This window comes from Tupaia chinensis, unplaced genomic scaffold (assembly GCF_000334495.1).
Source record: "Tupaia chinensis unplaced genomic scaffold, TupChi_1.0 Scaffold000568_1, whole genome shotgun sequence".
NCBI classification, from domain to species: domain Eukaryota; kingdom Metazoa; phylum Chordata; class Mammalia; order Scandentia; family Tupaiidae; genus Tupaia; species Tupaia belangeri.
In genome coordinates, this window is record NW_006160082.1 from 522,308 (window position 1) to 536,392 (window position 14,085).

Consider the following 14,085-nt stretch of genomic DNA (forward strand, 5'->3'; position numbering starts at 1 on the left):
TAAGAGGTTATTGGGAGGTCACTGAAAAGGGAATCACTCATAGTTTCTTACTCCCAATTTCTGCCTTTAACTTTGCAGAAATGCAGTAGACTTTGTTGACTATCTTTCCAGCAAAAATAGATAATAACTACCCTTCAAAAGAGAAAAAAGAATTTGCTTTTAAGTAGTCTTAAGTTTTCCTAAACCCTCTAAAAACCTCAGCTTACTGGCCTTCTCCCTTCTTTTGGATGAGCAAGTGAAGCTTATAGAAGAAATCTTCTAAGTAGTAATTATCTTACAAAGCCTAGGTCACTTTTTTATCCTCGTATTAAAGAGTACAAAATTTGTTGAGTTTTTCATAATATATTTCCTTTTTTTAAAAGTTTTTTTTTTCAATTTGATTTATTATTATTATTTTCTAATTTGTCATAGGGCATGTGTGCTCACCAGAGAGAGCGACAGAGAGGAAAAGTGAGAAAGCAACATGCCAGTCAAGGACTCAAATGTGGTCAGCCATGTGGGAATCCAGCACCTTAACTACCACGCCATCTGCTGGCCCCAACACATTTGCTTTATTAGTAACTTCCTTCAAAGAAAAAAATTCTGGTTTTGTTCAACTTCTCTGCTTCATCCCCTGAGTGTGGAGAATCTTTGGTCTCCTTATTAATGCTAATCATATATTTGAAAGTTCACTTTGTCAAGTTTGTGTACTATTGGTTTCTGGCTTATGACTGGAAGTTGGATTATAGGTCTGTCTCAGTTGAAAGTATAGTTTTAAATCCAACCACGAAACATCCTGTGATTCTAACACAAATGGCAGCGAAATTGCCTGTATTCACTGGAAGAGTTGATGCTGGTTTTGCTTCATGATATTCTTTGAGGCTATTGTGGAGTATGGTAGGAATTTATAACTGTCACGGTTTTGAAAATTATCTTCTAAGACTCAGTGGAGCCAGTTTTTCGGATAAGAAAAAACTTAAATTGACTCCTGGAATTTCTGCATACCTAAAGTCCAGAATACAGTTATTAAATATTCTTTCCTGAACGTGGAACACCTTGATGACTTCAATTAAGTGAGATAATACAGAGTGCTTGCACAATGTCTGGCATGGAGGAAGTTTTCAGTAAACACTTTTCCTCTCTTAATTTCAGCTTGCCTGAACCTATTTTCTGTCAGTGATCCTGTTTGCTTTAAACTAGCTCAATGCTCATTAGTTTTTTTTTTTTTTTTTTTGGTCACCTCTGTAAAACTTTGGCCCTGGAATTTAAAGACAAATAGACTGAAATTTTAACCTCCAGTTAATATTTCTTGTTGGTGTAAGCTGATATGTTTAACAGCTACCAAAATCCTGATTTCCCAGATTATAAAAGAACTGTTTTCAGTATATCGATATTTGTTAAACCATATATAATTTGCTATCCTCTCAGTTCAGGTAACTGCATTTACAAATTGGGTTCTAATTTAGAACACATTTTATTTTATTTTAAATTTTCCCAGCAGTGGCAAGTGATTTATGTTATACATTCTATGAGAAGAATTGCTCTAGGTCCTTATGGAAAAATAACACTTCTCTATGAAATAACTTTTTATTTTTGTCTTTTGATTCTATAGAATTTCATAAAGTTCATTGGAGTTAAATACTTAATAAAATTCTGCTTGGTACTTTTTCCTTATCATAAGCTCAGAGATTTTCGCTATTTAAAATTTTTAAAATTTATTTCAACTTTACATTTCTTTTTGTTTAATTAAGGTAAAAACAGTTACTGCTTTAGGAAATAATTAAAACACTTTCCTTGCTGAGAATACCTGATAATCTGCCCTCTAAATGTCTTTCTTGCTAATTACTACTATGCTAATTACTACTCTTTGCATAGAATGTCAGGTTCAAAATCTTACTGTAAAATAATTGGGACCAGGAAGAGCAGGTGGTGTATTGGTTATGTCGCTGGACTCCTATGTAGTTGACTGCACTTGGTTGACCCAGTGGCATAAAATTCATACCAAGCACGTGTGCGTGCGTGCCCAAAATTTCAAGAGGAGAGTGAAGGAGAAGGGATGGTAGCATGGTCATCCCCCCTGGGGGGTGATTTCTCGCTTTCTGTCTCTTTATCTTTGTCTCTCCGGTGAGCCCATGTGCCCTCTAGCAAAAAAAAAAAAAAAAAAATTCTCACAAAAAAGGAAGAAAATAATTGGGGCCATCTGGTGGCATAGTTGTAGGGCACTGGACTCCCACATGGCAACCACAGTTCGAGTCCTGAACATGATGGCTTGCTTTCTCACTTTCCTTCTCTCTGTCTCTCTCTGATGACTATAGCTAGTTTTAAAATAATAATAACAAATAAAATAAATAATTCTTAAAATATTTTCCAAATACATAGCTCTTTTTGTTCATTTTTTTCTTTCTTCTAAAACATGTCTTAGCTGATAATTGTATTAAATGAAATTATCGTTGTTTTCTAGGCAGTTGACTGGTGGAGTTTAGGTGTTCTAACGTATGAATTACTAACTGGAGCATCTCCTTTCACTGTTGATGGAGAAAAAAATTCCCAAGCTGAAATATCTAGGTAAGATTTAACAAAATGCAATTAGCATACTGTTTTCTCAAAAGAAACGATCAAATTTCTGCGGTTAGATCAATGAGTAAAAAATAATTTTTAAAAGAGTGGTTGTTTAATGTTGTGTAAGTGATAAATTTTCATTTAAATTTACACAACCTATAGATATATAACCTTTATATTTCTTTATATTTCATGCACCCACTAAGATCTGAAGTTTCGGAGGAATAGTGTCATTTTTTTTTTCTGCTCCAAAGTACTTGCCATATTGTCTTACACCTAGTAGGTATAGCATACACTGATAAATTTATTTAGTGAATACTTTTTTCCCACCGTATGCATAATGTAATTCCTGTCTGAGGTTAGCATTAGGGAAGAACAGAAATTATATTTTTCACCTCTTGGATGTATGTTGTAGGCTCAACAGAAACAAATGCAATGAAGTCACCCTCCTTTAGTTACCTTCTTCTCATGATTAGTTTGTTCACTTCCTTCATAGCATATCATAATTGCTGTATTACATTTTTGTTTATAATTATTTGATTAATGTCTGTCTCACTAGATTGTAAGCTCTGTGAGAGCAAGGGACATGTCTGGCTTGGATCTTCAGTCCTTGCTGTGCAGCGTTTAATAAACATTTGTGGAATGAGATGAGTTAATGAACATATAAAAGACAAGTGAGAACCATTATACTAATAGGCTATGTGTTTGTCCTGAGTTTACTTGAATTTTATAACTTTAAAAACAGATTTGACATTAAAAGTTAAAAAACTGAGATTCTACTTCCAATGAAGATGGAGTAACAGGGACTGGATTTACCTTCCTGCCTGAAACAGTTTTAACAATGGGCAAAATACATGAAACAACAGTTTTTTGTGGTTTTTTGGAGAGGTTTTCGCTATAGGGCACGTGTGCTCCCCAGACAGACAGAGAGAGACAGAGAGACAGAAAGCGAGAAATCACCCTCCAGAGGGGATGGTCACGCTGCAATCCCTTCTCCTCCATTCTCCTCTCGGGATCTTGGGCACGCACGCACACATGACCGGCATGAGTTTTAAGCCACCGGGTCTGGGACTCGAACCGCGGTCGACTACGTGGGAGTCCAGTGACATAGCCATTACGCTAACTGCTGGTTCCCAAACAACAGTTTTGAAGTCATTGCACGTCTGGCAATGAAGGACAGTGATCCCTGAGGGATGGAAAATAAGCGAGGTGAGCCCCATGATTGCCCCAGCCTGCCTCCTTGAGAGGGAACCTAGATGGTGTTGAGATGAAAGTCGAGTCCAGAAGACCAAGGTGCTGTAGCTGAGAAGCTGTGCAGAGAGGATGGTCTGGAGACTAACAGAAGGCGTCAACTGAGTTTTCATAAACCCTCGTGAGGGAACTACTCAACATAGTTACGATGTCATTTCTCTTCAAAATGATCTATACAGTCAGTATTCTCAAAATTCCAGCAAGCTTTTTTTTTCTTTAATAGAAATTGACGATCTGGGTCTAAAATTCATAACAAAGATGCAAAGGACCTAGCACAGCAAATTGCCTTTGGGAAAAAATAGAACAAAGTTGATTGTCAGACCTATAAGCTATAATAACCAAGACATTGTGGTATTTGGTATCAAGATAGATAAAGATCAATGGAACAGAAAAAAAGAGTTCAGAAATACATATATATAAACATATACACACATATGTAAATATATACATATACATATACTACCAAGGAAAATGTTCTTTCAAAAGCTTGTACATGAGGGAACCCAGCAGTTAGCGTAATGGCTATGTCGCTGGACTCCCACGTAGTCGACTGCGGTTCGTGTCCCGGACCCGGTGGCTTAAAACTCACGCCGGGCGCGTGTGCGTGCGTGCCCAAGATCCCGAGAGGAGAATGGAGGAGAAGGGATTGCGGCGTGACCATCCCCCCTGGGGGGTGATTTCTCGTTTTCTGTCTCTATGTCTCTCTCTGTCTGTCTGGCGAGCGCACGCGCCCTACAGTGAAAATCTCTCCAAAAAAAAAAAAAAGCTTGTACATGAGTGTTTACAACAACAACATTGTTTGTGATAACCAAACCTGGAATTAACCCAGTGTCTATTAACAAGTGAGTGGTTAAACCAAGTCATGGTTTATCCATGTAAATGGAATACTACTTAGTAATAATTTTTTTAAAATGATCTGTTGATAAATACAACACATATGAATCTCAGAATAATTATGTTCAGTGAGAGGAGCCACACAATTTAGTGTATATTGTATAAAACAGTGTGTGTTGTTTGATTCCGTTTCTGGAAAATGCAAACTAATCTATAGTGAAAGAAAGCAGAGTAGTATAATACTGGGCTGTCTGGAAAGATGCATTTTTGTGTAGGAAAACCAAACACTACACATGACTTTCACAACAGCCTGATAGTCTGGAGACTGGGATGAGGGGAGAACAAGAGAGATGACAGAGGAGGACAGACAACTTTGGAAGTGATGGCGATGTCCGTTTTCTTGATGGTGGTGAACATTTCACAGGTGTATGCTTTATGCACATGTCAGAACTTACCAAATTATACTAAAGTGAAATTCATTGTATATTAATTGTACTTCAATAAAACTCTTTAAAAATATTTTAAATGTACCTCTTCCAAGACAGGCTAATTACTTATAATAGCATTTTCTCACTATTTCTGTTTATTTAATACTAAAGTTAAGTAAACAGGAATACGTCTTTTTTAAGATCATAGTGCACCCAGCTTAAAGTGGCTGGATCTTACATGGGTGACTGTACAATTGGAGTCCCCAGACCCGGCGGCTTGAAAAACACACTGGGCATGTTTGTGTGCTTGCCCAAAATTCCAAAAGGAGGAAGAAATGGAGGACAAGGGATTGCGGCATGACCATACCCATGGGAGAGTGCTTTCTTGCTTGCTTTCTCTCTTCCCCTCTCTCTTTCTGGCAAGCATACATACCCTCTGGAAATTTTTAAAAATCATAATGAGTTGGGGCCAGGAGGTGGTGTAGTGGTTAAGGGCACTGGACTCCCACATGACTGACCACAGTTTGAGTCCCTGGACCTGGTGGCTTGCTTTCTCTCTCTCTCTCTCCTCTGTCTCTCTCCATTCCTCTCTGGTCAAATAAAAATAAATTAATACGTAAATAAAATTAAGTTCAATAAAAAAAATAATTCTTTAAAAAAAGATTATAGTTAGGGACCAGCAGTTAGCGTAATGGCTATGTCACTGAACTCCCATGTAGTCGACTGCATTTCAAGTCCCGGACCCGGTGGCTTAAAACTCACGCCGGGTGGGGGTGTGTGCGTGCCCAAGATCCCGAGAGGAGAATGGAGGAAAAGGGATTGCAGTGTGGTCATCTCCCCTGGGGGGGTGATTTCTTGCTTTCTGTCTCTCTGCTCTCTCTGTCTCTCTGGCGAGCGCATGCACCCTGTAGCAAAAAACCTCTTCCCCCAAAAAAAATATCATAAAGTCATACCGGTTATGGGATCAGTAGGCTTGAAAATCACACTGGGCATGTTTACATGCATGCCCAAATTCCCAGAGGTCACTGGAAGGGAAGGTATTGTGGTATGGCCATTGTCCCTGGGGGGTAATTTCTCACTTTCCCCTTCTCTCTCTGTCTCCCTCTGGTGTCCTATAACAAAAACTAAAAAAGAAAAAGGAAAAAAATAAAAACCCACACCATTTATGAAAAAAACATCCAAATGTGCCTATAAATGGATTTTTGACAGTTTGAAAATTACTCGGAATTACTGGAAACTTAGACATAGTCTTGAGAATTTGGGTCCTGTTGCAAGGCCATCCTGCTATGGTAACCGGTGCAGAGTGGCCTTAGTCTGATGACATTAAATAGTGGCTTCTCTGACTAATTTCCTTCTTGCTGATTCCACATCCACAGACAATCATTTTATGATTTTCCTTTCCACTGTAGGTCTGTCTGTAGAGAGAAATATATCGCTTATAGTGGCAGGAATATTCTGAACCAAGAAAAACATAGAAAACTACACATTTAAATTGCGTTTATTCCCCTTATATCAATTAGTTTGCATTCTGATGTTAGAAAGAGAGTGTGTGAATCAGATTGCTTGAATTACTAAAACTAAAGCAGATAGATTTTTCAAGATTTTAAATAGAACTCCTCTTGAAGCTGTCAGTTATGTTCACTCTGTCATGCGCGTGATTTTGCGTAAAGCTTGGTCTTATCTTGTGATTCTCTTGGGGGGGGTGTTTTGTGATTGTAGTTTACAAACAGTGTAATAATTGAATTATTCTACATTGCCTTTTCCTTTCAAGATAATCATCCTGATTGTCTTTCCTGGCATAAAATATTTCGTAATCTGTTCTTAAAATATATTTCATTTAGGTAAATACATCATTATCTTGCCCTCCAAAGTCTTAATTAAGACTTTTTTCATCATTGAATTCTTCCATTCCTTAATTATTAATCATCTTTCCTGAACTCTGTATAGTTCGTATAAGTTTTCTTTCAGGTATTTCAAAATAATATATTACCCATGTCATCTCTTTACCATTGTTGTCTACAGGTAGCCTAAAATTGGGATAAAAATGCTTTTCTGGTACATCAGGTTTTAGAATATGGTAAGAACTCAGAATGAGAAGGAATCTTGGAGTCCAGTTCTCTTTCCGATGAGTCTGTAAGAATCCTGCTAGTCATGTGTGGTCACTGAAAGACAGTGCCATTGGGCGAGGTATCTCTAAGGAAGCCATGTCCACTATTGTGCTTCAGTTGTATGGAGGCATCCTCCTCCCTCTCTCCCAAATAACCCACGTTATCTACTCTATGCATGTCAACCCCGGTCCTGTCTTCTCACAAACAGAGAATGATGCTGGTTTTCTTTTCAGGCATTGATTTAGATATTTGAAGATAGTTTTTATCTAAGGTAAACTTTTCTAGTTCTTTTAATGTTCATGTGGGGTAGTTTTCAGATTCATTACATCCTGGTATAGTTTTGGAAAAATATCAAATTGTCAATATTATATTCTATTGAATGATTGCTCTTTTCAAAAAATTATTTTATTTAACTTCATTCATTTGTTTATTCATTCCTTTTTAAAATTTGACCAGAGAAGGATAGAGCAAGAGAGAGAGAAAGATAGGGAAAGCGAGAAAGTAAGCCACCCCATCTGGGACTCGAACCATGGTCGGCCATATGGGAGTCCAGCGCCCCAACCACCACATCACCTGCCAGCCCCAGATTTGAATGATTGCTCTTGAGCTTTGCTGTGAATCTGTTTCTTGTTTTTTTATTTATGTTTGTAGTGTGTGCTTTTCTTATTTTTTTTGTCTTCACTAGTTCTTACTGCCTTCCCATTAGGGTATGTGTTACTGTTTCAATGGGGAGGTACCTACCCAGTCAAGGAGCTCTCCATGAGCTACTCTGCCTGCTCCTGCAAGAAGGAGGCCCTTAAAAGAAATAAAGAAATAAAGAAAGGAGGAGGAGACCCTTTACTTTCTTGGTGCAGCCCTTAAAAGAAATAAAGAAATAAAGAAAGAAGGAGGAGGAGACCCTTTACTTTCTTGGTGCTTTATAACCGTTGAGAACCAGTACATAGACTGTGCTTGCAGCTCCTCTATTATCTCTGACAGGATTGTTTCTTTGTCTCACTTCCTCTGCCTTTGAGATGGTGAAAATATTCAGCATGAGATGTTTGATATTTTTTTACCATCAAAATGGAAAACATGCTTTATTAATGTTTCATTGTATAACATGTTATAAGCACAGTGTTACATAAATTCAGGCCCAAGCGTTAGTAAGTAATGATAGGAAATGGAGTTAGTGCAGTTTAAGTCAGGGATCAGCACACAGAGGCCTACAGGCCAGATCTACACTGCCGCCTGTTTTTGTGTAGCCTCGAGCTAGTAATGATATGAAATGGAGCTCTCGTTAGTGCAGTTTAAGTCAGGGATCAGCACACAGAGGCCTACAGGCCAAATCTAGACTGCCGCCTGTTTTTGTGTAGCCTCGAGCTAAAAACAGGTTTTACATTATTAAATGATTGAGAAAACGAATAGTATTTCGTGACATGACAGTTATATTAAATTCCAATTTCATTGTCCATCAATAAAGTTTTATTAAAACGTAGCCACCACGCTTATTCATTTACATACTTTCTTTGGCTGCTTTCAAGCTACAACAGCAGAGTTGAATAGTTACCACAGAGACCCTCGAGCTTGCAGAGCCCAACATACTGTCTGGCTCTATATTTGTTTTCCATTTTCCATTTTCTACTGCCAAATAGCTTATTACCCCAAAACTTAGTAGCTTCAAACAACATATATTTCTTATCTTGTAGTTTTTGTGGATCAGGAATCTGGGCTCATACTGAACTCTACTTCAAGGTCACTCACAGGCTGCAGTCAAAGTCTTGGCTAGGCCGTGGTTATCTCAAGGCAAACTGAGAAAGGATCTGCTTCCAGACCTGTGGTTGTTGGCAAGATTCAGTTCCTTGTGGGCTGTTGGACTGAGGGCCTCAGTTCCTTGCTGGCTCTTGGCTGGAGGCCATTCTCTGTTCTCTGCCAGGTTGGCCTCTAACATGGCAACTTGCTTCATCAAAGCACATGAGCTGGAAGGGCAATTGGGAGTCTGCTAAGAAGATGGAATGGAATGTTTTGTAATCTAGTTATGAAATGACACCCTCTAATCTTTACAGTATAGTTTTGGTTGTGAAAAGATGGTAGGTCCAACCCACATTTATGGGGATATAAATACTTGAGTATACTCATCATTGGGAACCATCTTTGAAGTTTGCCCTACCATGGGTCCTTTTTATTTTCCCCTACAGAATTATTTTATTTAACTTTATTTATTTATTTATTTATTTATTTAAATTTGACCAGAGAAAGGCAGAATGAGCGAGAGAGGTTTGTGTTTTTTTTGTTTATGTTTTTGTTTTTGTTTTTTGCTATAGGGCACATGCACTCACCAGAAAGACAGAGAGAGACAGAGAGACAGTAAGCAAGAAATCACACCCCGGGGGGATGGCCATGCCGCAATCCCTTCTCCTCCATTCTCCTCGCGGGATCTTGGGCACGCACGCACAGGTGCCCGGCGTGGGTTTAAGCCACCAGACCCGGGATTCGAACTGAGGTTGACTACATGGGAGTCCAACAACATAGCCATTATGCTAACTGCTGGTCCTGATAATGGCAGTCTTTTAATAGTATTGTTACATGGATTGAATGATAGCACACACATGAAGTAATGTATGTGGCATATCAACTGAGACCCTGATTTTTCAGAGGCCTGAAGATTTACTGCGTTCTCCCTAACTGTAGTTCACTTCTGGAGTTTCCTAGATCTGTTCAGAAGTAAGAAGCAAATAACTGGATTCTTAGCAGTTCAGAAATCAAACATATTGCAGAAGGGGAAGCGACAGCAACCCCTGAGCAATGTCTCCTGCCGTTGTTGCTCAGTGTCCCACGGGAATCTTCCATCCTCAGCCCCACTTCTGCGAGCCCACTCTGCAAGCAGCAATGATCAATGAGCTGGGTTGAGGCTGACGTTTACCCTCACACGTCACAGTAGGCTGGGATTGGACACCAGTTTTACTTAGCTTTATTGGGTTTAGGGCTGTCATGGGTGGTGGTTCGTGTTCCTTCAGCAGTGCTGTTTTCAGCGGAAATTTCTTCTGATTTCTACTTAGTTTCTTCTTGATGTGGTCCCTGCCTCTTCTGAATCTAACCTGCTGACTCCTGCATACTGTATATGCCCACCATGGTTGCACACTAGTGTTGTCTGTGCTCCAAGAACACATCCCTGCTCCGCAAACACACACTTTGCCTGTGGTCTCCTTTGCTCTTGTCCAGTCTGGTCATGTGGCCTACCCATCCCACAGTCATACAACTGACATGCGGCAGAGCCAGCACTGAGCTCAGTCTGACCCCAGGGTCTCTGTTCTTAGCACACTCTGCTCTTACCTGTTTATTATCTATTTTGTTCCATAAGCATTCTTAGTATTTTAGTGCTCGGTAGAGGGTCTTTTTACACCCTACATAATGAAGTAACTGCTTATCTTCATGTGTCAAGGTTCTTCATTCAATCATGCCTTTCCCTTATGTTTTTTTTGAAGAGAGGGAAAAATATACTTGGATTGATTTCTTCTTTGATCTTAGCATAAATATCTTATGAAGAAAACTAATGACATTAATTCTCCATTTCCCCTAATAAATACTAGATCTTACTCCATCGCTGAGCTTCACTTACCTCATCTGGCTTGCAAATAATAGTAGTAAATAATGAAACGCGTTCTTTCAACCCATGAAAAGCCCCAGCTCTAGCACCCATTTTCACATATCAAGAACCAGGCCCAGCGTAAGTGGTGCAGTTCATAGTGTACAGGACTGCAGTGCTGGAAACCACATGGCGACCATGTGTTCAGATCCCCAGGTCAGCCTGAGGACACTCCAGGTACGTGCATAGGTGGCCGGGATCCAGAGAAGTTGGAGGACCAGGGAAGAGGATTGTGGTGTGACTACACCCTGTCGAAAGTGCTTTTTCTCTCTCCCGTCTTGCTAAGGCATGTACTCCCAATTACTTAACTGAGAGAAAAAAAAAAAAAAAGAATTGACCCATATTTACCTTGCTCAGGCATGTACTCCCAATTACTTAACTGGGAAAAAAAAAAAAAAAAGAATTGACCCATATTTAAGTGGTTCTGGCTCATCTGTCTTACCCCTTCCTCGTTCCCTCTGGCCCCTTATGCGTTGTGGTTCACAGGGAACATGAGGTGATGGTTGCAATTCTCTTGTTTTTTTGTTTTTGGGTGCTGAATTCACTTACTTGAATTTGTTAAGAGTTGTTCATGCTGTAAATTCTAATCTTAAGAGTTTAATCTATTGGGTCATTGGAAAAAATCATGACACATTTTTGCGCAGGAAAATATGTCACGACTTTTCGATGACCCAGTATATATGGTAGGACTAATTCTAGCTTCAAGCTTTCCTCCCCTTTCTTCTCTCCACCCCAGTGAAATATTTGGGAATGGTAGCTTCCAATTAGGATTGACTTATACTGGAAAATGATCCATTATTTTTCACTTATGCTCATTTGAGTTCAGAAGTTTCATTTTATGATATACCATTGTAAATATTTTTCACCTTTATTGAGGTATTATTTTTTTTCAAATATATTTTTTTCCTCTTTTACACATAGTTCAATTTCAAAGCGTGTTTCACTCTACTTGTGTGTGTATGTGTGTGCTAAAAACACTGTCACTGTAATTTTATCTTCTGGTTGTTTTAACAGCAAGTTTTATCTGCCTACAGGAGAATATTAAAAAGTGAGCCTCCGTATCCCCAAGAAATGAGTGCGTTAGCTAAAGACCTAATTCAGCGGCTTCTGATGAAAGACCCTAAGAAGAGATTGGGATGTGGTCCACGTGATGCAGATGAAATTAAAGAGCATCTCTTCTTTCAGGTGAAATATATTGGATGGATGGTTGATGGCCTCATACCTCCTTCCACTTTTAGAGTACTTGGCATTCTTGGTGAAATGAACACAGTTTGTGTTGGGGTCGTTTCCCACCTATTTTCATGTATGTGCTACTTTTTTTTTCTTTTTTTCTAAATGATGTATGAAATCTACTTGCACAGACGTAGATGGTTTTTTTTCTTCCTAAAAGCAGTGAGAGTGGGGAGAATCATAATACAGTCAGTTTTCTATATCCTGTGCTAATCGGTCAGAGCTTCCGAGCAGTGATTTCCATTTATGATCTCGAGATTCAGGCATATGCTCTTAAGGAAGATTTTATTTTTTACTTTTCTCTCAGCTCATGAACTATACTGCCTCTCTTTCACCTTTTAAATGAGGATTTCATCCCTTCCTCTTTTCTCAGAGGAAATCTTAGAAGATTCAAAACCTCTCTATTTCTGTTACGTGTTTATGGTGTAGTGTTATTCAGTCATTTTCTTTCTCTCTCATGGTGCGTTTCTTATTCTGAAAAGGCTGAGTGAGACCATTCTAAGAGCGCTAGTGTATCTGCTTGATTTTAGTTTGCTCATAGTCCAAGAAAACTAACAAAATATTGAATAACTGAATTTTTTTTTAAAGTGAACTTAAGTGACCATTTCAGTCTAAATGGTCAAACTTGGGATGCCACAGCCTTAGTTTCCAAAGCTGTGAGCATGTGACTTTTAAACAATTTCATCATATCAACAAGCATGCCCTAATATGTATGCTTTAAAGGGACTATTCAAGTGTTATTTCTTATTTTTATCATCAAACAAATGAAAAGAGCATACCAAAGCCAAGAAAAAAACTTGTCAGGTGAGATTTCATGTGATCATTTATTGTTTTTTAATTATTTCTTGAAAAGAATTCTCTCTCTGCTCTTCTGTGCTCAGAAAAGGGCATATTTATTTCAGTGTCTCAACATAATCATTTAAAAATATTACTTCACATCTTAAAGAAGTCCGGTACCATAAGAGATATATTTAGAATAAAGCAAAGTTTTCAGTATGTGCATTTTATAAATTCTTAGGGCTTGGAAAGGGTAGTATTTGAACACATTATTTCAAATATCTTGTTTAGAAGTTTAGCTGAAATGTAACAATCAGGTAAAATTCAAGAAACTATTTATGCACAATACCCCAATCATATTTTCCTAGGATCATTTTCTGATAGCTTAGAATAGTAATTTTATATCATTTAACTGCATCAACTTTTTAAATGATAGGGACTCTTTTGGAAAGAGGAAAGATCAGAATTCTACTTATAAAGACCTTAATGGTCTTTTTCTCTGTAAATGGAGCAGGGGTGGGAAAGATCATAATAGCATTCCATTTTCTACATATTAAACATTCTCCTGCTAACACTATTTTCCTTTAAATTATCCCTTTACAAGTCTCTCTTTATGTGTGTACATTAGCCAAGTATAAACCATCGGTTTATCATGAAAACTATTACAGCTAGAAAGTCAAGAGACGGCTCAAATCCTGGTTCCTTACCAACTGGTGTTTAAGTGGAGAGGTTTGTTCTTATTTCTGGGCTTCAGTTTTCTTCCAGATCAAGTAAGGAAACATAAATAATCTCAAACCCATTCTAGCTAAAAAGCTTCTTGATTTGTAACTTAATCATTTTACTTCATTGGCTCCACAAGAGAGATACAAAAAACATTTTATAGCCATTGGTTAAAATTTCATCCACCAAAAAGTACCCGTTTTCACATTTTTACCATCACTGAAATCAGTATGCATCTTCCAGTGGATATCATCTTTCTATTCTAATTAATCATGCTTTTTTAATGGTATGTAAGCTACTGGTGCATCTTACTATCAATGATGACTCACAGATTTGAAGAAGTGTGCAGTGTGAAACATACAGTAGGAGAGCTATAGGATTTAAATTCACTAGCTGTTATCTGAGGTTGTCGTAAGTGACACGAGGAACATAAACAGAGCAGAGGATTGGATCTGAATAGCATAAAGCATATCAGTTCCTCGGACGGTAAGTGTCTTACGTGGGCAAGAGAGGACTTGGATTATACCATGGGAAAGACAAACGCAGTGTTTAAATGGGGCTAGCCAGTGGCATGATG

The 14,085-nt window shown here is 38.3% G+C and overlaps 1 protein-coding gene across 1 annotated transcript in view; it reads left to right on the forward strand.

The window, feature by feature from the left end:
- The window catches only part of RPS6KA5 (ribosomal protein S6 kinase A5), a 153,005-nt gene that overhangs the window by 94,807 nt on the left and 44,113 nt on the right, over window positions 1-14,085 (forward strand). Inside the window, exons 6-7 of the mRNA XM_027775488.1 lie at window positions 2,441-2,544; window positions 11,816-11,966. Of these exons, the coding sequence (XP_027631289.1) occupies window positions 2,441-2,544; window positions 11,816-11,966 (255 nt within the window). The remainder of the gene's footprint in view (window positions 1-2,440; window positions 2,545-11,815; window positions 11,967-14,085) is intronic.